This window comes from Nipponia nippon, unplaced genomic scaffold (genome assembly GCF_047370975.1).
Source record: "Nipponia nippon isolate SJK-2023a ecotype South Korea unplaced genomic scaffold, ASM4737097v1 scaffold_9, whole genome shotgun sequence".
NCBI classification, from domain to species: domain Eukaryota; kingdom Metazoa; phylum Chordata; class Aves; order Pelecaniformes; family Threskiornithidae; genus Nipponia; species Nipponia nippon.
The window spans coordinates 22,094,035-22,119,011 of NW_028262413.1; the positions used below are offsets into that span (position 1 = coordinate 22,094,035).

The window sequence follows — 24,977 nt, forward strand, 5'->3', positions numbered from 1 at the left end:
AGAACATCTCTACCTTTAATATCTAAATATTTTACTAGTTGTGCTTTTATACCAATGCTTCCAGTTTTGTGTGTAATATTTATTTTTATCCTATTTGATAAACATAATGGGAAAAGTGACATGTAGGATTTTAGTAATAATCATGGGGGAAACTTGCATGTAAGATTTTAATACAAATGTATTTATCTTCTCTAAGGTTTTGAACTGTATAACATGAAAGAAATCTGATTATTGCAGTATCATTTATGCATTTAATGCTGGAAACCATCTTCCTTTATTCATTTAGTTTCAGCTGGTGTCTTCAGAAATTATTTTAGTTTCTAACTATATGAAGAGCATTCTTTCTGCATAAGAGAAGAAACTTTTCCATAACTTCTTGATGCCTCCTCCACAAGATAGAAATGTTGTGTATACACCACATGTATCTCCATGGAAGCAGTGATGAGATCAGTGAGGTCACTGGATAAATCAAAATTGTAATGAATTAATATTTTGATTGCTTTTCAAGGTTTCTATTGCTTATGTGTTACATGTACAGTGCACTGGAGGAAATATGTTTATACTAAAGATGTTTAAAAAATGTGCATGTTAGATGACATAACTGCATGTGGGAAGTATGTGTCAGTTTCTTCTGCCAAATATTATTTTCTGATAATGGGAGTTGAGCTGAAAAGAATCCATATTATTGATTTCAGAATTATTTAGAATAATACATACTTTCTTTGTCTTTGCCAGCTACACTTTGTGGAGATGGAGTATGGTTGATTAAACAAGAAAATACCTTAGGCGTAGGGTTGAAATGTGACTCATATCTGAGTTAGGTGACTTCCCAGTAATACTTTTTATTGTTATGGGATTCTCCGTCTCATCTGAAAATGGTCTATGCACTTTAATCAGTCAATACAACTTCAAGGATTTCTGTGGAATTTTTTTTACTTGTAGAAGTTGGGGGTTTTTTTGAAAGTAAGAGGGAGATTTTTCCAGTTCTGAGGCGTCTTGATAACATTTGGCAGTCTCCTTTCGTGATATGACATGGTTTGCAGATATCGATCGTTTTTAGTTCTGTCTTCCACCCCAACTCTCTCTCTCCATGAAGAGCACTGAGATGATTGATTCTTCACACAGACTGTCAGAACGCACGTGCAGGAATGCGTCCCCTGTCTCACCAGCCATCTTGCTATCGTCTGAATTTCTTTTGAATATAAGGGTTATCTGGCTTATTAAGTGAATAGAACGGTACCTTTATAACTTAGCATCTTTAAGCCGTTGAAAAGACTGAAAGTAGATGAGTCTTCTGTTCCTGTCAGGAAGGTGTTGCTCTGTCAACCATGTGCAGGTGCTATAAAGAAGCATTGTGAGGATGGTAATGATAGGGGGCATGTTTAGGGATATGGGATGGGTATGGGCTGACTTGACAAAGATGATCCTTGTTTCAAGAGATGACTTAATCTTATTTTTGGAGCTAAAGTAAAACACTGGAGCAGGATTCTTAGAGAGGCTGTGAAATCTCAGAAGTATTTAAAACTCAGCTGGACAAGACCCTGAGCAACCTGATCTAGTTGGCCCTTCTTTGAGTGAAGGAATGGACAAAATGATTTCCAGAGGTATCCTCCAATCAGGCTCAGTCTGTGATTTTGTGACCCTGTATTAGAATACTGAGTGGTACCTTAAGTATCGTGTTTTATGATCTCTGTTGCTTCTGAATTGTATATTTCTGAAATTCAGTTGAATAGCTTGTGTAGTTAAACCACTTCTCTTTTTTGATCAGTAACTATCAAATGTTTTATTCTATATGACCTGAAAGCTAATTTACAGGTCTTAGACAGCAGTTTTTATAAGAATTAAAAAGATGTAGTGGAACATTGACAAGCTATTGATTTACAGCAAAACAAATAAAGTCTGTGTAGTTGGAATGGCATAGACTCAGATGTATAAATGGTGTTAATTATTCTCAGAGATCCACTTATGCATCTGATCTAGATTTCCTGTACAAGTCTATGAAATCCTTGAAAGTAAAATTGTGAATTTTTTGCAGGATTTAGAAATGTAATGAATACAGACTTACACATATTTTTATTTTTAATGTAAAATCTGGGCACATCAGAGGAGTAAGATGATGGAAGAATTTGAATGTATACTTTTATATACTATAATGTTTTAATTTTCATTTCAGTCAAAGGGTTTATATCAGATCTAATCATTACTATGACAGTATTTACATTAATTGTGGCTTCATTCAAGCACACGTTTTATTTGGATAGTTGCCTTTTGGTGGTAGTAAAATGGAGTTTAAAATCCCACACAAAACAGGATGATGGCAATCATCAAACCTGCTTGGTGGGGGGGTGGTTGTTTGGTTGTTTTCACACGTGTTTGTTTTCAGTTTTTAAGAGCCTGAGGAAAAGAAAGTAATAGTAGAAACTATCTTAATAGTAGAAACTATCCTCTTAGGTATACATCATTCCAGCAACTCAAGTGCTGTGCCCTGAAAAATGTCCTTTTCAGCTCCAAAGCACTTTTAGAGGGAAAGAGAAATTGGTTTTGTATTTGCTCGCTTCTCTGCTTTGGTTTTTTTCCTCATAAAACAAGAAACAATGGAAGGAAGTGTGTCTGAGGCATTGTTATACCAAAAAACCCTAGTATGCTTTTTTTTTGTTTCTTTTATTGTATTGTTTCATTAACCATTAGCCATGCAAAAAAAAAAAATCCTTTTTGTGAATGTTTTCATACGATAATCTGATGAATACCTAGGAAAACTGCTGTAAAACCAGAAGGGACTTATTACTGTCCAGTGCTACTTTTTGTATATGTTTGGAACACATTATTACAGGATATTAAAAAGGCTTTCTAGCTAAAAGTTCACACCATAAACAAATACTTTCTGTACTGTTTACTTGCCTTTTTCTGTTTTGTTCTTAAATACATCTTTCAAAGTATTTGGAATCTTCAGATGCCAGTTCTACAAGATATTTAGAAAATGGTCTGGTTTCAAGTGTATGAGCCAGCTAAGCCCGTGTGCTAAGGAGCTTGCTGAATTTGTGCATTGACTAACTGTTGCAGTAACAGCTCAGATGTAGGTAGGTCAAGCAAAGTATAAAGCCTATCTTGGAAGAAGATGTTTTCAGAAAAAGGCTGTGACCCCTCTGTTCCAAGCTCCTAGAGCAGTAGGTGCTGGATAAAAAGGCTACAAAAATTGAGTAAACAGTGAAGGGACAGAAAATCAAATTCAGGACAGCTGTAGCATGATAGAATGGAGGTCATCAGAGGAAAAAAGAAAAGGTGTCCTGGAAGATGATGGCAGGAATCTTAAACATACTGCAGCTGGCAAGATGGAAATCAGTCGGGTGATTTTGAGAGGGGTAATGTTTGCAGTTTGTATGAAAAGTGAGGCCACTCATGAGAAGTATTATCCATATATTCAAGAGAATTGCATGCAAGAGGAACTTGAAGAATAATGGTTGCTGTTGATTGAGATCAAAATGAGGATGCCTCATGACCTTGACCTAGATTTTAAGTTGTGGTTATGGGCTGAAAATACAGAATTTTGGGAAGGCTATAAAGGGGAAACAAGCATCCATCAGGGACACCATCAATGAGAAAATGATGGACTTGAATTTTATTGCAAGATGGTAAACCATTCAGACAGGAAAGGCTGTGAAGGCAGAGACAGAAAAAAAAAAACTTGTGTAAGTACTAGGGATGCCAAGAATTTGTCAGCCCTGTCAGCTAGCTAGGGTAGGACCACTGTGTGCAGGGATCTCGAAAAATTATCCATGATTTCCTCTACCTGCTATTCAAATAAAGCAGCTTGAAGAAAGAAACGCAGTTTTAATAATCCTTGGCTTTTTTTTTTTAAGATTAATTTCTTGTTGTGTGTAAGTTCGTAATTTCTGTGTCAACTGAAGTAAGAAGTATCTGATAGTCTGTAGTTAATTCTTCACATTGTAGCCACAACTGATTTTAGCTATAGTTTAATTGTAGAAAGTTAGTCTGAAAAAAATTAGCTGTATCTTGCTGCAGAAATAGAAATCTGTTGTAGAAGAACGGTTAGGTGTGGACTGGATGAACAGTTGTTGTGGGGGAACCGCTGCGATTGTTGTAGGATAAGCTCTTGCCACTGGGAGCAAGAGTGGATCCTAGTTTAAGTGCATTACTTTGGTTTCTTAGATAGCAAAGAAAATACTTTACCGTAGAGTGCACTATGCAGGCTCTGACATGCATCTAGATATACATTCTGAACAAAGCTAACTGCTCACGTTAGTGTAGAATACTGTTCATGTTGGTTGTTCATTTACGGCTCTTTTTCCTTTGGGAAAGGGGGATGGGGAAGGAATTCCTGAATATGCAAAATGCTTGAAGTGTTTTCAGTTTCAGTAAGATGAAGGGTAGTGCTTACTGTGCATCAGGTATCCAAGATGAAAGGAGGGTGCTGAACTTTATAATTATCCCTAAGTCTATACCATGAAGTCTGAAAAAGTTGCGTGTTAGAACTTGCAGGCATTTAATGAATTTCAAGTTGCAATTTCATTTCTGTTGCCGTTCCTGAGAGATACAGCCAGTGGACCAAGAAGAGTACTGAACAAGTCACACAAGGAGTGTTAATGCAGCCTGCTATGTCTAGTTCATTTCTAGTACAAGTATATTTAGACACACATACACACATATTTTGTAAAGTAATTTAGGCTGCCAGAAGTTCTAATGTATTGTCTCTCTGGTAGAGCACACAACAAAAATATGTTTAACCTAATATCTATCAAAAAGCTCACATTTTATAGCTATAAAATAATGTAGTTGCTTTAAATTTAAACATATGTTTGAATGTATTCTTTGTTCATTTGTTTAGATTTCCCGAGTAAGTGTACGTTTCTAAATCAAAGACATGATAAGCCTTAATTGATCTGGGAAGCTCTATGTTCTCATGTGATACTCAGCTGTGCTGTTTGATACATGTAATGTCTAATTTTCAGCCCTTGTCTCTGCTTGTAGAATTTTACTCTTTACTTACTCTTCATCATATTTGGATCATTTATAATATAGTAAATACTGTGGCTTGCATAATAAAACTATTCCAGGTTTTTCTAAGCAGTGTGTTTTGGTACAGGTGTATGTAAATTTATCTCAGTTGTGTATAGAAAATAGTATTTGTGGGGGTTGTTTGTTTGTTTGTTTTGCCTCTCTTAATGAGGTAGTCATTTTTGTGGCAAATCCTGCTAGATCCATGCTGGCAAGAAACTTTTAAGAATACCCTAAGGGTATGTTTATATTCTTGCAAGTTTATTTATAAGATAAACAGTAGTTATCTATTTGAATTACGTGTGTTAATTCTAAGATGCAAAGCCCCTACCTACTTCAGTAGGTGAACACCAATTTTGGAACCATTGTCGTGGAAGTTAAATTTCAGGTAGCAGGTGTTATTGTTGCATGAAGGAAATGCAAAACTCTCTGTTCAGTAGGAGTTATTGAACATGCAATCTGCAACTGGGTAAAAGCAATCACTGGGAACGTATGAACAGTTAAGTTAATACACAGGGTTTTTTTTCCGCATTCTTCCTATTATGTAAGAAAATAATACTTGTAATTTCAAGAAAACAAGTGCAGGATTTCTTCTCTTATCCTGAAGAGACATAATTTGCATCTGAAATTTAAGACCCTCTACAAAGAAGTTTGAATATAAAAGCACGTATTTGAAGAAACAGGTGCATTCAGATAATCTGTCCAGATTTGTACAAACTGGGTTGGTTTTGACAGCTGGTTTATTATCTTCCTATTTTATGACTTCTCGTGTCATTGCCTGTAGCTGTGTTTAGGTTTGCCTCACCCAGGTGTGCTGCAGGACAGAAGAGAATTGAAAACAAAGTCCAAATTCACAGCTTCGTTTAGATATCAGATTGTTGGCGTGACAGTCGTTTTAGACATTGTCTTTCCTGGCTTTCCATATTTCATGATTTCTGCTCTTAAAGGTTTCACTCTTTTGAAGTAATAACCAAAGTTTGTGTAGTAATAGCCTATCTATTATAAACATCTTTTCATGAAAAGGTGTATTCCTAGTAACTAAGAGCCTATGATGTATTATAATTTAGCTATCAGTATTGACATTTAACACAACTTATTTTGCACAGTATAGCTTGTTTTCTTTAGGTTAACATGCAATTGTCAACTTTTGTATTGAATTTTCCCCTTTTGTTTCATGTTCTCCCTTCTGCGTGTCATTTATTAAGGTGCTACTACTTTGTTCTTTACATACATTAGTAAGACACAACACGCAGTGCTGTTGTTGTGACTGCTATGATAGTTTGAAGAAGTGTAAACTGGCTTATAAAACTGTCGGTTCTTCTGGAAGTAAAATAATAGCATGCTTTTCAAACGTTTGAAAATAATTCTCCACAATCCAGGATGTTTGCATAGCAGTTAAATACCTCTGAACCTCAGTTTCAGCCTTTTTGCAAATATTTTTATGTTCAAAGAGTCCTAGAAAAGAGGTGTGCTTTATATAGGAGAAAATTTAATTGTCATTCTTTTTGCTTCACTTTCATCCTCCTGTTAACAATACTGTTATTTCTTAAATTACCTAGTAGGCCCTGCTGCTGGCTGTGCGATGTGCTTGGACTGTTAGTCTTCAAGTGACTTGAGGCCCTCTATGGGTTGCCTGTCTTTGACTGTTAAGGCCAAATACAGGGAACTGCTTTCTTCCCTTTAGTTTCAACAAAAAGAAATTACAGTGCCGTTGGAGCTGCTGTTTGTATTGTGTGGGGTGTTAGAGTAATGCAAGCCTTGCACGTTAGACGTGTAAAGCGAAAAGGCTCTCCGAGCTTTACAGGAATTATGGAACAGCTAGCTAGTTCCTGGATGGAAGTATTTTCTTATCACAAAATTAGTAATGTAACTGGCACCCTTACCAGCCTTCCTCCGTAAAAACAAACAAACAAAACAGAGAGTGTACTTGCCTTCTCACCCACACTGTTCAGATCAGAGCAGATGATGGGAAAGCACAGAGCAGAGAAGCTGGCTACGCTCCCAGTATATCTGTTTAGTAGATAAGGAAGACTTCTTCAGGGCTGTCGCTTGGCTTCTTTCACTTTTGCCTTTGAATCACCTCATGGTGTATTTTTAAAAGTATTTATTGTGCTGCTTTGACAGAGAGGTGTGTTTGTGAGGGTTGCAGTCTATGGGCTTTGTTTTCAAAACTTGGAGTGGGCTAGACAAAGATGGGCTATCAGTCTGAACTTTGGATTTCTTGCTTTTTGCCAGCTTGAATCATACCATAAACTCTATTTAAAGATTTTGTTTTTTGTATTTATTTTCCACATCCTTGACCCTGACTGGTGAGCTGGACTTTTGTGTTTGCCTTGGCAAGCTCCAAGCTGCTCATCTAGGGCAGGATGAAAACTCTTTTTTCCTTCTGTAAACAAACTGTTCCTTCAGTGTTTTCCATAAGGATTTACACCACCATTTTGCAACGCTTCTAGGAATTGAGAAAATCTTGCCATTGAGAGTTTTCATTTTGCACAGCTTGTACACTGCATAGAAATGTTTGATTTTATATGAGTAAGAGTTTTCTGAGATTGGATATGAAGACCTTTTTTCAGAATGTTTTCAAATTCCAGAAATACTACATTTCGTGTTGAAGGGGTTTATTAAAGTTATAGGTCAATATTCATTGTTGCCTATCTAGAAATGGGGTTGTTTGTATTTTTTACTTGTCTAACACTAATGCACGTGTGTTAGACGATAGAACTGTGAACACTGCTCCGTTGTACTAGACACTGTCTACGTGTAAAATACTGCTTTGTGCCCTGAAGAATTTACAGTCTAAATAACTGTTCACGTTTTCTATTTCTTTGGATATATTTTAGTGGTCAGGATGTAAAATGAGAGAATAACTTAGTGGGCCGCTTTATGCCAACACACAAATTATGTTTTGGAACAAATGAACTGAATTTCATTTTCCACAGGGACTGATGCTGCTCCTTTTTTGTTAGGTCATTTGCAGTGAGGGACTCACAGTTTGGAGTGCTGTATGCCAGGGAAATGGCATTCTTGTTCTTGTAATCAAAAAGACTTGTCATGGTACTCCAGCTGTGTTGCTGCTAATTTAGGCAAGTTTGAAATGCTCTAAGTCGGAGATGAAGTTTTATATATTATAAAAGTGATATTATGATATTATTAAATCCAACTCAAAGCTTTGAGTTGGATTTAATTTAATTTAATTTAATTTAATTTAACTAACCCATGTTAGTCCTCATCCCAAGCTACTGCAAGCCCTGCCAAGTGCAAAGAGGCTATTTGCCATGAGCTAAACCTCCAGAAAATCATAAAAAGCCTTTTAAGAGCACCCACATTTCTCTGGAAGATAAAGCTTGTAGCATATAATCAGAATATGTTCTCCCCCACCCCCTGCTAAATAGTTGTGCTTGCAAGTCCCTGTATTTTTCCTCAGATCATGCATTCTGCTCCCTGGTAACTGGTATGAATTTGGTGTAATACTCACCATAGTATGTTCGCAAGGATACCAGATTCCTTGATATTTTGTGAAAATATTCGCTTTTTTCCCCCCAATCTACAAATGCTTACTGAACATGGGCAAGTAGCAAAGTAAAAGTACAATTATATTGTACTGCAGGAAAAAAAAACTGTGTAGTTTTTAAATTTCTTTAAACAATAGGAAAGTATAAATTGCCATATAACTTTTCATCTTCATGCTGCTATTTATGAGATCTAATATTTGAGTACAAAATGAAGTCTTGGAGAACAATTAGTTCTTCATGAATGTCTTGAAAATTTTCTGCAGCGTTTAGTAAAGTATGCTATTTATTATAAGTTATTATCCAGATTAAGTGTGTTCCAGTGAGTCAGCAAACCAAAACAAAATGTCTGGTTTTTAGTTTACAGCTTACTGTAAATGATAATAAATAGCAAATAACCAAACTGCCAGTTCAGGAACAAATGCTGAAAAGTATATGTTAAAAAATACCCCCAAAATTACAAATAATGAATGGTGTGTAGGTTGTTAACAGAAGAGAAAAATACTGAATTTTATGTAAAGCTCCATTGGTGCTAGTCAACAGTCCATAAATGTTATTTATTCTTGCCTTTTAAATAGTAATACTAATTTTATAAAGGTATATTAAAAGCATATTTGAACTCCACAAACTAAAATTAGCCTTCCTTTTTTTGTTGCAGATCTGGGACATGAGTGATGATGAAACAGTCTGAAAATCAGCTGAATAAGGTGGAAGATGACCTACTTTGGACTGCAGCACTGCCTTTTATCTGTTATTTGACAAGTTAATGATTACTTACCCATTCTGATTGCTACAAACATAATCCACATTTTGACATTAATATCTTCACCTTAAAAGCAGTCTGTTATGGATATAACTCTCCACATTTTCATTTTTATTATGTAAATAACTAAAGCAATGTGGTTATGTTTAAGCCTCATAGTCTTTTTTAGTTTCTAAATATGGCTTACATATAAAACATGCTGCTTAAGTAGACTTTGGTGTTTTATTTGTCCCAGTTTTTATTTTGCTTGTCAATGGGCATGTCTAAGCAGCATGTCTAAATGTCTTTTTTCATCTTTCCCAGATTTGTTCCCCTTTAATTGGAATTTATTATTAAGATTGAGAATATTCTGCTATTGGGAGTTAAACTGCATCTTTAAAGGAGAGCAGGAGTAGGTAAGAACCTACACCTACTGCCTACACCACATTGCTTGCTGTTTCAAAGTACATATTTATAGTACAATTGATTCCCTTTTCTTTGTTACAGTATGATTGTTCTTGCCTGAGTCAACGGAGGTGTCATTCTCTGTAAAGATCTCATAATTTCATGCTATGGAAAAAAAGTGATTTGACTTATATTTACACAGGAAAGACCAAAGTGGGTTGATATCATCATCAGACTCCCCTGAAGTTTAGAGAAGGCTGTGTTACGTAGTAAAAATTGCTTTTGGGGGAGGATCATTGATTCAGTCAAAACTTGTCGAGAAACGCTTAACCGAAATAAGAAATTGGTTCTCCAACTTTGCTATTCTTGGGTGCTGTCATGCAGTACTTTACAGGTGTTAAAAAAGAGCAATTCTGATTTTCATTTCGGTTGGATTTTAAGGTTTTCAATTTTTGCAGCATTAGGAAAGGCTTCAGAGATTATGGCTGAGCACAAACAGTAGTTTGAGAATCCTTGAGTTTAAAAGGTAACTTGAGAAAAATGGATTTGTAAAATATCAAAGTACATTACTACAAAATTGAAAGTGAATCTGTTGTTTTTTATCTTGGAATAGGTTTTAGAAGTACACTTGAAATCCCTTTTATGGCTTTATATTGTGAGGATTATGGACTAACTCACTCAGAAAAAATGCAAATCACTTCATCTGCCAAACAGCGTTTATTTCCTTTATATATGATGAAAACTAGTTGGTTAATCCAATTATTTTAGTTCCTTCCTTAACATAAGCTGTGAATATTTGGTGTAGATAATTTCACAGTTTCTCTCTTATGCCACATCAGAAGTTCTGTCAGGTCAAATTTGCCTAAAACCAAGGATATCTGCAACTCCCATATTCTGATCATAAAAAAAGATTTCTTGAAACATGCTGAGGTTTGCATCAAGTGTCTAAAATAGCTATAATTTCTATTTATTTTAACTATCATATTAATTACATTTACATGATTTCTTAAGTAGCCTTAAGGGAATGTCTTGTTTAGCTATCTTCATTGTAATATAAAAATATATACGAATCATATATTTTTTGAAAGACTAGTAATCATAGGAAACTGATCTTTTGGTGGTCAGGTAATGAACAATAAGGTTGATAACACGCCATGTCCATTTTAAAGCAGTTTGTTAATGGACGTAATTAGTTACGAGCTCAAGTGACTTCCATTTTGGTAGCTGTGCTGTAGTCCATCCAGAATCATGAATCAGTGCCAGGGTAGTTTAAAGGGAATGATCTGCATTTTTATCTTTTGGAGTTGCTGACCGTGGAGTTTAAAAGTATCTTTGCAGTTTTTCATTATCTAAAACTTGAAAACTAGACATCTTTCTGAAATCTGATAAACATTAATAATTATTTTAAATATCTGAAACTCTGCTTATCCTGTTAAAGTTACATTGTAGCTTTACACTGAAAGTATCTATTTAACTGCAGAAGTATACAAGATCGAAAGGTTCAAAACTCAGGGTTAATGTAATGTTTCCTTACCTCTGTAATTTCAGTAACATACAATTCTCTCAGGCTGAGCTGTTTCCTGTACATATGCTTCCCAGATGTCTCTGATGTTCAGAAACACTTCAGTTTGACTTGGAATAACTTCCGTTGTCTAACTATAATGTTGTTTTCTTTCTCCTTGTGGACCAGAATTGTTCTTATTTTGCTTTTACTCAATTTCTAGGCATTTACTGAGTGAGAAATCATGAGAATTCAAATGAATGAATGCACATTCAAATATTATTAACAGATAAGCACATTTATTTACTGGCTTGTATGCACTTAGTGGCAGGATTTCGGCACAGTCCTCAGCTCCAGTTATTGCTGTTTAATGGAAGAAGCTAAACTTTGACCTTTCTTCATTAAGGAGGTAGGATTTAAATTTTATTTCTGCTGCCATGACCTCCTAGGCACCAGTGAAGAGCCCAAACTCATACTTGCATTGTAGAACCCAACAGCTACCGTGGCTTTTCAGGGATAAACCGAATCTGTTGGGAAGAGGAATGAACAGCCTCAGAGGAACCTACTTATCTTTCTAAACTAACAGAAATGTAATGGCATTATATGGCAGTGTGAATGGGATATCTCCCAGAAGGCAACTATGACAGCTACATTTCACGTCTGGGGAGTCATCTAATAGTGTTAGAAGACCACAGATCTCAATGGAGAGCTGTTGACATCATTTTTGTGCTTGAGTATTATAGAAACATGTGGAATGATAGCCTCTGTTTTGCTTTCACACTTCTTCTGACTACAATTTTTCTTTGGTGTCATCCCTTCAGTGTGTTTGCTGGCTGAAGTCTAGAATTTGTTACAGAGTAGTACCACATTCATGGAAGTGAAGAACTTGAGATTCTGTATGAGAGTTTTGTTCTTTAAAGCCCTCACTTGCTCTCATCCTTGCTTTCACAATCTGCCATTAAATCCTCTTTACCTGTGTCGTAGTCTGTCGACCGGGAATAAATTTCACTTAGGGCATGCCCTTTATATCATGTGTAAATTGTCTTAGCTCCATTAAAGCCAGCAGAATCGTAGCCAGTAGGTGGTTCAGCCTTCAGCCCACATGACAATCCATTCCATGGAGCATGGGGTAGTTTGAGTCTTAAGCCTTCAATATTGACCTCTACAAGGGAGAAAGGGTACAAATTTGAAAATGACACTTCATGATGGCCCAGATAGGTTGGTCTAGAAAATCACCAAGGAATGGAACCATAGGCTTCATATTCCTAGGAAGCTAATGACTCCCAAGAACTAAAGGGAGATTCTGCTTCAGTAGAAGTCAACAGGACAACAGTTATTTTGGCACATCAAAGGAACCTGTAGTGATCGCTCCGGCCCTTAAAATCTTTGAGCTTGAGCCTGGAAAAATACTTTTCCCTTCCTGGTGTTCTGTATGGCTTTGGTATTGTGTCCTCACAGAAGTTCAGTGACATAACGAAAATTTCATTTTTGTCATCTTTGATATTCCCAATTCCTGTATAATGTTCTTTCTAATTCTTTGTATAAGATTTGGCTGCTCACCAACAGAAGTATTAGCAAAATTGAATAATTTTTCCATATATAAGCATTTTCTTTTAATTTCTCACTTGTGCTCTCATGGAAAACTCTTAGTGAAATGGGTTTTATGTATTTCTGAACTTTTCAGTATGCACTGTAGAGTCATATAGCACTTGTTTCTCCCTCTTATGGAACGAGTTCTTTCTAAATGTATGTTAACTAGTCTAATTGGAATTGCTAATAGCTAGCTCATCATTGCACTACTCTGGGACAGTGTTGGGCCATGAAGAGTTCACCCAGCTCCAAACTTTCTTTGAGCTTTCTTCCTCTTTTTCAAGCCAAATCGTAAAAACAGTGAGATTGCCGAGATGTGACTGAGAATAGACTTTGGTATGCGGGATTCTCATTAATGCCAGTAATGTGTGAAAAGATCACTAAGCTTCTGATACCAGCTTTGGTGCTGTTGATCAAGAACAACTCTGCCTGTTTCTTACAGAATTGTTAAGAGCCATGACAGAATCCAGGAGGATATTTTTATATAGTTTCTCTTCAGCGTATAACTGTATCTTAAGAGTTCAAGGAGAGTCATAACTTTCTGTTCTTAAGGGAATAGGAAGGATAGCTCACATTCTTTCAAAAATCAATAATTGCAAGCTAACACATAGTCAACCTTCTTTGTCATTCTGCCAGCTGTTCTGCAGTGCAAGTCCAGCTAGTGTTCTAGCAGTGCAAATAGCCATTCTCGTCCTGTCCATTGATTTAATGTTTGCTGTACTGTAACTTTGCATTGAGAGTACACAAAAGCTGAAGAGAGCATGAACAGCTAGATGGTGGGATTTTTCCTTGCTACTTTTCCAAATTTTTGTACCCAATTTTTCAGGGTTTGTTTTTTTGTTTCTTTTTTGTTTGGTTGGTTGTTGGTGGTTTTTTTTAATAATAATGCAATATTTTTCCTTAGAAACAAATAAGCAATTATGCTCCAAAGAGAGCCATTAAAGAAATATTTGCAACATGGTAAACTTTAGCAGACTTCCTAAGAAACATAATCTGGAAGATGTCCTGAGCCTGTTACTATTTTTTTTTCTGAATCTTTTGACATGGCTTCATTAATTCCTTTTCTTTTTTTTTTTTTTTTTTTTTTTTAAGTTTTCAGTGCAGATGTTGTGCATATCCTGCCAAAATGAAACTTGAAAAGGTGTTGTGCACCTTTTTTAGAGCACCTGGATTAACTGTTGTAAAAGACAGAAATACCACACTGGAAGGACTTTGGACTGTCCAAGTCTGGCAATGTGTAAATTCCTAACCTATGCAAAACCTACCTACCTGTCCCATGTCAGTTCCAGCTCTCTTTCCCTTGCAGCTGCCTGGACATTCTCCAGAACCCTAACAGTGTTTAAAAATACTGTGGCACCACACAGGTAATGCTTTAGGTTTGAAATGAATACAGATTTTCCCTGTCTGCTATCACTTCAGCTACCCAGTGTAATCATTTTTAAAGAGTGCATTTTCTTATTTGGCAGCACTGGACAGGTTTTGAAATAAAAAAAACTAACGATTTGTTTACAGTGTTTTCAGTCTCATTTTACTTTTATTAATCCCCTTTGGTCCACTACCACTGACAACAGTGACACTTCATAGTGAGCACTGATTGACAAAAGGACAGACCGCAGGACTCCTTGCTTTGTGGTAGCACTACTCCTCGGTTGACACAGAGAGGTTAACGCTCCATGCTTTTTTTCTTAAACTTTAAGAACTCCTCAACTGTAAAATGTATGGAAATTGGATATATGTACTTAGCAAAGAATATCTATGTTTTTCATTCTCAGTTATCCCAGGTCAAAGAAACTGGTCTGTTGCTCCGACCCATTGTTTTGCTGAAGTATTCTTGACTATTGTTTGAAGTCATGTAGTGTTAACCAAAATAGCCTGTGGCTTGGGCTAATTTGTACCCACTTTTCTCTTAAGTACAGTAGCTGAAATTCAGCAATCCGTATTCTTCCATCAGCCAATGATTGGTGTTTTGTCCAGGTTGTAGTGAAGTCTTTTGAGTGAGTCACTTGAGGATTATTTCAGCCTGGCCAAGGAAATTGGCACTGCGGAAGGGAAACTGAAGCTACTCCCAAAAGAATGAATAGCAATAAGCTTGAGTAGCAATGATGTTAAGTACCTGAAGGTATTCTGTATCTTAGGGCAGCAATTTTTTCACCTGATTTCCCAGTTCAAATGATCTCACTCCAGAATATGGATGCAGATGAGTACTCCAACCATCTATAATTTCAGGTTCTAACTGTTGCCCTCAATAATTGGCAATATTATCTGCCTGTTGTAACTTAAGCATGGCATTTTTTTCAAATCTGGTGGAATTATTTAGGACGTTCTCTGAAAAGATTTTCAGAACCCATCAGCTGTTTGTCTGAACTTTGCAAAAGAAATAGCATAGTTTCTTTCTGTTTAATCAGGCCAGTACTCCCTTGCCATTGTAGCTTCTTGCAGGCACTTCCTTGGGTTTGGGGATAAAAAGGGGCAGTCAGGAGTTCTAAAAACAAACTCATTATGTTTCCTGGCTGGCATGAAGTACACACTGTCTTTCCATCTACTATAGCAGTGCAAATGCCTGTTTCCTCTTGTTCTTTGAATAGATGTTTATATAGGACATTGATATAAAGTACAATGGACTTTGCCTCTGGAACTGAAGGTCACAGCACACGTGCATTTCATTTTAAATGCTAAAAATTTCAAATTACTTCTTAACAAAATATTTTAGTAAGCTAACAGGAAAAGACAGAAGCATACATATAGTGTTGTACTGCTGCAAATCAAAAGCACAATTTAAAAAAAATTATTCTTTGTAACTTCGCTCCTTTCCCATACAATTACTTTCTGTTCTTAGATTCTTTGGCTGTGGATTGCTGCTTCAGTAGCCTTTGAGCATCCAAAAATTTAGGCTTGTGTGTAACTTCAGTTTGTTTTTTGGCACCAGGACATTTGATTTTTGTAAGATCTCAGCAGAATGATTCATTGTTTGATTTGTTAGTGAAATACTATCATGCACTACTTAAATAAGAAAAGGGAGACATTATTCTGGTTTCATTCTTATGGAGGAGGTCAGTAGCGTTTTCCTCAATTTCTCTTTTGGTCTAATGCGTGCACCCTCTAAGAAACTGTAGTTGATGCATCCCTGCGAGGTAGTGCTGCATGAGTCCAGTGCATTTGAAATGCAAGCTGGCGTCTCATTTCTGGCATGATTTTACTTTCTAAATCAAAACCAGTATGGGCTAAAACTGTGAGGAGAAATGCTGCTAAAATTGTTTCCACATCATGTCAATAGGCTTGGAAGAAAGGCGAGGGCCGTGGAGGTTCCAAGTCTGGCCCACTCTGAATGCATTTGAACTCTAGTTTTTGACAGCTAGTAAATTGGCGCCCTTCCCCCCCCCCCCCCCCCCCCCCCCCCTTTCCTCTCCCTGTGAGTATCTCCTCCCCACACCCAGTGCTTGGTGCCTCACTGGTAAGGGAGGGATGTGGACAAACAAGCAAATTAATTTCTAGTGACAGACTTCTTTCAAGTTAGTGTAAGAGGAGAGGAAATCTATAAAGTAGGTATGATTTTGCTTGGGGGTTTTGCTTTGTCTTTAAGTATCTTTATTTTCATTTCATGCTTCAAAGTCTGACTTTTATACAGTAATTCTGTAGGTGTTACCACTTCCTCAGGAACCTGTGACTCAGGCAACGTATAAATGAAATGACATCACCGGCAAGTCTTGTTTGAATTGCCTGTTTCCTAAATAGGGACTGTTGGTTTTTCTTTTAATACTTGCAGCTTTGTTTTGTTTGGGTTTTTTTTTGTGAGGGGGGAGGGGATGAGGAGTTTTAATTATCTGAGGCAGCCTTGCCATTATGACTAACCACACTGCATGTGTTTTATCCTTTTCAATTGTTGAAATCACCAATATTGAAGTTCACTTAAAACAGGAGATCCGCATTTCTACGCAAGTTATTTATGAATGAAATAATTGTAATTAGGCCTTAGTAGAGGTTCTGTTGTTATAAAGCATTCTTAATTCACTCCTGATCTGTGGAGGGAGGGGGACGGGGTAGGAAGGAAAAGGTCTGAGCATAATTTTCCATTATTATTTTGGAAGTAACGCAAACAAAAGAAATGTGTTTTCATGCTACTGGGGAATTTTAATGGATCTCCCTCGCTGCTCTCAATAGTGTGTATTTGCACTGCAGGAGATTCTTGGTAGATTTCAGTGTTTCCTTTCCTGCAACTGATACTTTTCAATGATAATGCTGTATAAATACATGGTTGAAATAGAAGGAGCTGGAGTAAGGTTTGCTTCTTTGCAGAGTGTCTCCAAAGCCAGCAGGAGCAGTGGTTGTAGCAGGTAAGCATGGTATGGGGGGACGGGCAGCTGCTGTATCTGCATTTCTTTCTTGGACAGAACCCCCAGTGATGTCACTGCAGGAGCTGGGTGTTCAACTGTTGTTAAAAGTAATGTCAGGAATTCTTGTCATCAAAGGAATGTGACAAGTTGGATGTCTGTCTAGGTCATTTATTCATAGAGTTCATGGACAGGCTATAAAAGTGTTGCATTTATTTATTATTGTCATGAGCAAAGGATCGCTGTCCTTCTGTTTAAATAGTAGCAGTTTTCGAACTCTATAGAAATTAGTGCAGCAGAGACCTTAGATATGTCCTTTTGGTTGTGCTTTGACTGTGTAGGTTCTCACTGAGCAGGCAGTGCCATTGTGGTTGCACTTTAAAGGAAAGCTCAAAGAAAGTCCATGTATTCAGGGAGGTGGTATTGGTGACTACCGTAGGTAATGGTCTTTCTTCCAATTATGTCAATCCATGTCAAACTTTGGCACTATTAAGAACCATGTAATTAAAGCTATTTTTCAGGTGACACACTAAGCCAAAGTCCTAAACAAAGCTTCTGTATCTCTTTTTCTTTTCTTTCTAATAATTTATTTTCTTTTCTTTCCTTTTTTTTTTTTTTTTTTTTAATTTATTTCATCCTACCTTCCTAAAGTTGCTGTTCAGCTTCCTTTGGATCTTTCATTTTCTAAATTACCTTTGTGCAGGGGTCATGCATACTTTTAATGAAAAACTCTTACTCAAGTTCCACCCGATGGCTATTAGAGCAATAGTTGTTATTGGTACTAAGTTGGGAATGCTTTGCGATGATAGGTGGTATAAATGTAATAACATTACAATTATTTGGTCACACAGATATAAAGACAATTTTCCCCTAATCAAAATGTTTACTATTGTATGTCTCTTGCATGCAGTTAGACAGTATTTGTCCTTTTCTCTAGGGCAGCAGTTAGGAATGAATGGGCTATACACATTCTGCCCCATGAGCCCTGCAGGGCAGCAGCTGATGTATATAGTACATAGCCAGATCATTCGCACCAACTGCTTGATATGCTTATGTGACTAGTGCTCTCAGAAATCCTAGGGTAAGACATTTCAATTACTTACTAACTATATTTTGTTGAATAGGAATTCAGTAGTGCTTAGCAGTCCAATATTACAAACGTAAGATAGGCTTCTTTGTAACCAGACTGTGATTTGCAAGGGACAAACAGGGAGCAAGTCAGCTGGTGTGTGTACAGCGTTTCCCTGTTGCTGGAGATAGTCTAGTTTCATTTCCAACAATGATAGTATCTGTTACTTAATTCAGCTTCCTGTTGTTAGTATTTGGAAATGTCATTAAGAGATTCTGATAGATAAAATCAAGATATCCAATGCTTAAAAATCAGCTAGGAACAGACAGTAACAAGACACCTGTTGATCTGAGATACTGCAACAGAATGTGATTTAAATGTCACTTGAATGTCAGGAGGGGGCTGACGCTCATGCCACGAGGATGTGCAGCAGAACGTTGTTTCAGAATATGACCAAATTACTGTTTTTAAATTATTTTGTTGCTATAGTAGTAGGTGATTGTGGCTTCAGAAATTTTCTAAGCCAAAATGTTATGTTCCCGCTTTCACAGTTTGGAGATTAATGTAATTAATTATTGTGATTTTTAAAAACACTGCTTATTTAAAGCAAATTTGTCCTCTCCATAATAGTCATAGACATGGGAAGATGGATTGAGGCAGAACACATGGGCTGTACCACAGACCCCCAGTGAAGCCAAAGAAAGTCACATCATCTCCGCCTCCCATCCATTGTCTGGGCTTTGCTTGGTAGAGTCTCTTTTGCGGAGTAAGTGCCTAGTACAGCAAGACCAATCTCGATTGAGTCAGCTAGGCAATAGTATAGTATAAGTATTAGAGATGGTACAGGTATATCTCGTCTCTAACATTGTCTATTAATGCCTTTTAATTTAATCAGTTTGGACAAGGAGTTCAGAAGTGGTTAGTGAAATTCATTTGCCTCAATTTTTGGATGCCCAACTTCAGATGCTCTAAGCCAGACTTTGATGTTGTCTTAAACTGGGTTTTGGAATTCTAAAAGGAGTCTGATTTCAAATGTAAAGACAATCTTACATTAAACATGTATTTTAAAATTTTTATGTGTGTAAAAGAGGATTAAATAAACCTATTGTTAACTTTTAAATGCTTGCTGTTTCAGTTTTGCTCTTTCTTGCATGTATGTACTGGAAAATATGCTTACCAGGATGAGCATTAGGTTTTGTGTAACAAATCAGCTAAAATAGTGAGGAGTCACAAAAGAGCTTTGTTAGTCTTGTGGAAAAGAAATACAGAAAAGGAAAAAGTTAGTTGAGTGCACTTTTTTAAAATGAGTTTCTGGTTTTGAGGCTTGTGTTGTTTGTTACCAATCTGACTGCTAGAAGCTTAACTGTTTGTTTCACAGTAAGTGCATGCTACTCCCAAAGGGATTCAAATCCACATTAAGCCTGGGTTGTTAGCACGGTTGGAAATCAGGGTAATATAACTTAGCAATCCAGTCTGAGAGTGGCTAGAAATAACATCAGTTGTGTTCTCCAGGGCCTGCACTGCCATTTAAAGTTTCTGTCCCCTAGAATTAAAGGTTTGGATTAATTTGCAAAAGGAAGGTGTGCATTGACTTTGGTAATGGAACAGAAGAATTAAGAAGCAAGAAGAAAGTAAGAATTGGACCTGTTTTGGTTTGTTTTTTTTTTTTTAATTTTCTTAATTAACAAACTCTTCTTGATTAGTTCTGACCATGTATTATACATGTACTCCAGAGGAGAAAAAAAAAAACAACTTTTTTTTGTCCATTTCCTGAGTGAAATACAGAGAACTGTTCATGATTCAAGTACAAGGTGTAAATAAGTTGCCATGACCTGTAATTTGTTGGACTATACAGTGGTGTTAGTGACATTTTTGTGTTTTACTAAACTTTCACTGTGTAGTCATTGGCTGTTTTCCCCAGTTAAACTTTTCACAAAAAAAGTACAAGATTTCAGTTATGAGAGAAGAGTAAATAAACTGAGCTCCTTTGAAATCATTGCCCACTGCCCCAAATCTCTGTTGTAATGAAGCTCCAATAATTCTTTTCTCCTACCATGCTAATATTTTCTTTTCCTCCCCTGTTTCCATTCTAGATGGGAGATATGAACGGGCAGAAGAAAAGCAGAAGTGCCAGAAGAGGAGGAACCTGGAAGAGAACCAGGAAAGACAGCTATAAAGAGACTGGCTTCCTGTTTGAGACTTTAGGAGCAATGGATCAAGGATGCCCCAGTTTGGGAGCTTTCCCATCAGAGGTATTGTAATTGGCTTTGAGCAGCTTACATTCGTCCTAAGAGCTTCAGTTAATTTCCTTGGCTATTGACAGGTCTTAGCACATCCCTTTTTCTGGTCAGGGCCTGTCTACCTATGAGAAGATCTCCTGAGGCTTAGCATCAATTTTCTTCTATTTTGGGGCTTCCTCTTGGGTTGCTCTAGCTATAAAGTTTCAAAGGATGACGGGGAATATAGGTTAGCCAGCCAGCTTTCTAGTTTTTCCCTTTCACTCTGTTGCAGAAATTAAGTGCTACTTCTCTTTTGTCACCCAACTTTTCTAGCGCTCTAAGGAAGGAGAGGAACATTCTTAATTTGTACCTATAGAGGAATTAAACCAATATACTTGCTTAAGCAGACTTCTCACCCACAAGCAAAAAAAAAAAAAATATATACCTGGAAGGTTCATGATGTGATCCAACGTTCCGTACGCTCCCTAAACACCATCCTGTGTGGAAGTTCTTGAAGTGTTTTGGTTTGAGGTTATAGTGTAGCTAATTCCCACGTCAGGGCTGCAAAGCTAAGCAATGGAGGTTTCCCGAGGAGAGAATCTTTACTTTTCATCAGTCTGACTAGTTGGGTAGATTATATCTTTCTCAGCCCTCAAAATGTTGTTGCTGGTCTCCCAACACTTTTTTTTTTGTTTTGTGTTCCTTCAATTCCCAAGAATCTCTTTTCTTTTTTCTTCAGTTTGAAAATGAACACATCTGGTTTGTGGCTGTCTAGAAAGACTTGAAAATGTGAAGCTAAAAGGCTTAAGAACAGAATTCATTCCAAATGTAATTATTTATAATAACCTGATTTAAATTTTGCTTCTGAAAAATTCAAGTGAAATATTTTCTCATACAGTGATTTCAGTGAGTTTGGTGAACACATAACACGTTTGTGGTGAGATATCAGTGTTACTACCTTACCACCTTACAATTGTTCACATACGTTATAACCAAAATAACTGCGTGGCAAGAAAGCTTTCTAGTCACTGAAACACTTTGATATTGTTCTGTTTGTTATGCCTTGGTATCGGTGCAGGGCAAACAACAGACAAATCAGCTGAGATTTGTGCAAGTAATATAAAAGCAATGGTCTATATCTTTTCCTCAATATTATAGAAGCAGAAAACCAATTTTTGAATGGCTATGGAGTAGTGTAAAGAAGTCCTGAAGTCCAAATCTTGTTGATTCTGTAGTAGCAAGATCATATATTTGGCAGCTATGATGCTTTATTTCCTCTGTATACCAGCATTAGATGTTACAGTCTGGGCAGCTACTCAAATTGGATACACTCACAGTTTTCTTTTTGTTGAGCTCTGGAAATCATCATTCTGAGTATAGATTTCTATGCTATTAATAGCTCAAGGGAAGAACTTATTTTATAATATAGAAAAAGTCGGTTCAAAGAACTATCTGTACAGTTGCAGATTTTGGAGGCTTGGACAGATTTTACTTTCGTTGTCACTGGCAAGTTACTCTAGTTGTGTGCCAGCCACAAGGCACTTCATGCCAAGTCACTACAGTTTCACACAGCCACAAGGATTGTGTGAAGAGGCTCTAGCACTCCATCTGAGTGCTGTACGGTTTGTGCGGATCGAGAAAAGGGAAGGGTCTAGTAGAAGATACGAAGGAGGAAGGCAGTGGATTGGTGTGTGAGCTAGATCTAGCTGTGCTGGTAAAATTAACGCTGCTTTTAGGGGAAAGTGTGTATAATTTGCTCTGGGAGTATGTCACAGAAGGACAGAATGGAGAGAAGATGGGATCTGTCATGGGGCAATTGTTAAAAGGAGCAAACTTTTTGTATAAATAGGAGAATATTTCTTCTTGCCTTCATTAGCTTCTCTTTCTTTAATGATGTATTATGGGTGTATCTGCTTTTGAGTTTAATCCTCAGCCTTTGCCCAGGCATTTTTCACATTTCCTGTGAGAGTTGGTAGGACCAAAATTGCATCCAGAGTTCAGCTGTAACAGGGCAGAGCAGGAGGAGAATCCCACACTCCTCTTTCCTGTATTTCCAAGCAGAAATTGTTTATTTGTTGGATTAATCACTGAAGTTAACAGACATGTCAGCAAAGTCACCATTTGATTTATTACTGCTGATTTTGCATCGTCCTGAAAGGTCATAGCTTGACTCACATTACAGGCTGCATTTGTAAGCCTGGCAACAACAAAAGCGTTCTTTTTTGTTGTGAGGAAGTCTGTTCTTGCCATGAAAATCTTAAAAACAAGAACCCTAGAATTCTACCATGTTCTGTGTGGTGGTGGCTTTGTAGGACTTGGGTTTTTCTTCATTTCCCCACCTGAAAACTCAGCATTTGAGCTAATGACATTACATCGTATATACCAGGGAAGCTGAAGGCTAAATTAGCAAATGCATGAAATGACAGAAGTGTGGTTCAAAACAAAAATCTCTGAAATAGTACATTTTAGACAATATCTATAGTGCAGTCTTTAAAAGTTGAACTACATTTTCAATTTATATGGTTGACCATTCTGAACCCTGTTCTTAGCCTATATTCAGACAGCCACGTCTTTATTGCAATAAAGAAAATGTCTTGCATGCTCTTATATGCTATTTTCCTCCGGACTAGCTAATTCTGCTTTCATGATATATCATCAAGGCTTTCTCAAAGCAAAAAGTAAATTATGTACATATGTATGGCTGTGTTTCAGGGGACAAAATGAGAATATTGCTTACTTTTGAAGAAATAGGTTTACTGGTTTCAGTTGTTATTTTACCAAATTGGCTTTGCAGGTTAAGAAATGACTTCTTTTAATCTTGATTTTCAGATTCCTAGGGGAGGTATGAGAAGGGGAAGGAGAAACTTACAAACAAGTGGTGAAAGGTTACCATTAAGATGAAAAAGACCTTCACAACAGAGGATGACTTTTCTTCATTTTTAGCAACTCTGAATAATGAGAAGAAATTATCATCTTCTTCAGTTAGATATCTGTTCCAGTTAATTTCCAGCATTTTCATTGGTAGGGGAAGGCAAATTGGTGGCAGGAGGTTTACACCTAGGGTCTTTTTCTTGCCTATTTGAATCATGTCCTAGTTTGTAATCATTTTTGAAAGCAGCTTGCTTACTTCAGATTGTTTGCACTGTGAAGAGATCACTGGTGAAGCTGGCTGGCACCCTCCGGGCGTCCCGGGAGGGAGCAGAGGGTTTCCTCGTGCACTTACAAAATATGTGTTCCTCAGAGGTGGCCTCTTCACGGGCAGCCACAGCTTTGCCAAGGGAATTATCCGAGAGCAATGGGAGCTGTGGCGGCTCTGTGTCCCTCCTGCAAGATGGGAAGCCAAAGTGATATCGATGGCTGCTTGTATGTCAGGAGTGTCAAGAGGTAAGACCTAATTTAAAGTTTTCTTAACTCTCTGCAGTTCTGTTACTTTGGTTTTGTTTTCAAAATAGATGTGTTTATGTCAGTATATAAAACAGAACAGCAAGCTCTAGCAGCCAGAACAATATCACTAACTATTAACGCCCATAAGAAAATGTTTGATGAATAAAAGTAACATCGAGTCAAATAAAGGGGCGTCAGTGAAAATAAGAGAAAAGGACTTTGCTGCTGCTGTAAACCCCATAACAATGCTGTATTACCTGTGGTACTATTTGAATACATGCATTTTCTTCTGAGGAAGTTAATAGTCAGATTTTCTGTAGCCTTAGCAGGAGCCCAAGAACTTATCACTTGGAAGGAAAAGGAAAAGGAAGAAGGCCCCTGCTTTAATCTTTAAGTATTGTTAGTTCTTTCCATTATTTTCATCCCCACTTCCCCCTCAAAAAAAAAAAAGTTTAGAATACTACAGTGGATCAGTGAAGAGCAAAGGTTTGGTTTTAGGCTGAGAACTTTTTTTTTTTAATCTATTTGAAGCATTTTTTTTTTTCTCTGAAAGCAAAAAAATCCTGTATTTTATATACTTCGTTTTAACTAACTAGAACTAATATAATGGCAGTGGTATATGATGTGTGTATTTTTTCACACAAGCCACATGTCGTTCATACAACTAGACCCACATTATTTTAATATTTCAGGAAGCAGGAGATTTGAGCTTTGTGTTTTTCTGGATTAAAAAAGTAACGTTGATTCCACCATGAATAGCAGAATGCTATCAGAAGTATTCTGTGTGCATAGTATTTGCCTAAACTGAGTAAACAGTTTTAAGATAAGCAACTTTTTGACTATTAAATGTAGCAGGCGTGTGGCTGACACAGCTTCATGTTGACAGATGCCTTTGTGTCTGTCTTTGTGATGGAGAGAAGACAGATGTTCTCCTTGGCATGTCAGAAAGCTGCTGCTTAGCGAAATAAAACGTAAAATTGGAATGAACAGTGCAACAGTGAAGAGTGTAACTGGCTAGCCTACAAGCAAAAAAAGATTGAAACAGTCTCATGTCAATGTAATGAAGTGTGTTCTGACTGGAAGTCAGTAACTGCTTTGTCATCATTTAGAAGTAGCCTACAGAAAAAGAAATTCTGCTTTTTCCAACTCTGTTAAAATATAAATGCGTGTCAGTCTGAATATCCATGTATGACTAATCCCATGCCAACCATTCTTAA

At 37.0% G+C, this 24,977-nt stretch overlaps 1 protein-coding gene across 12 annotated transcripts in view; it reads left to right on the top strand.

Annotated features, from left to right (window-relative positions):
• The window catches only part of ATG7 (autophagy related 7), a 134,054-nt gene that overhangs the window by 102,692 nt on the left and 6,385 nt on the right, over positions 1–24,977 (top strand). The window contains exons 19-23 of one of the 12 annotated variants that reach the window (XR_015701650.1): positions 9,181–9,229; positions 9,589–9,680; positions 13,853–14,124; positions 20,251–20,409; positions 23,618–23,760. Coding sequence is in view for 2 of the 12 variants with exons in the window: in XM_087745249.1 (XP_087601375.1) it covers positions 9,181–9,213 (33 nt within the window). In the remaining 10 variants the exon portion in view is untranslated. Of the gene's footprint in view, positions 1–9,180; positions 11,348–11,393; positions 14,125–20,250; positions 20,410–23,617; positions 23,761–24,977 lie in introns of those variants that run through there. The other 11 variants (XR_015701643.1, XR_015701647.1, XR_015701648.1 and 8 more) reach the window with 11 other exon arrangements.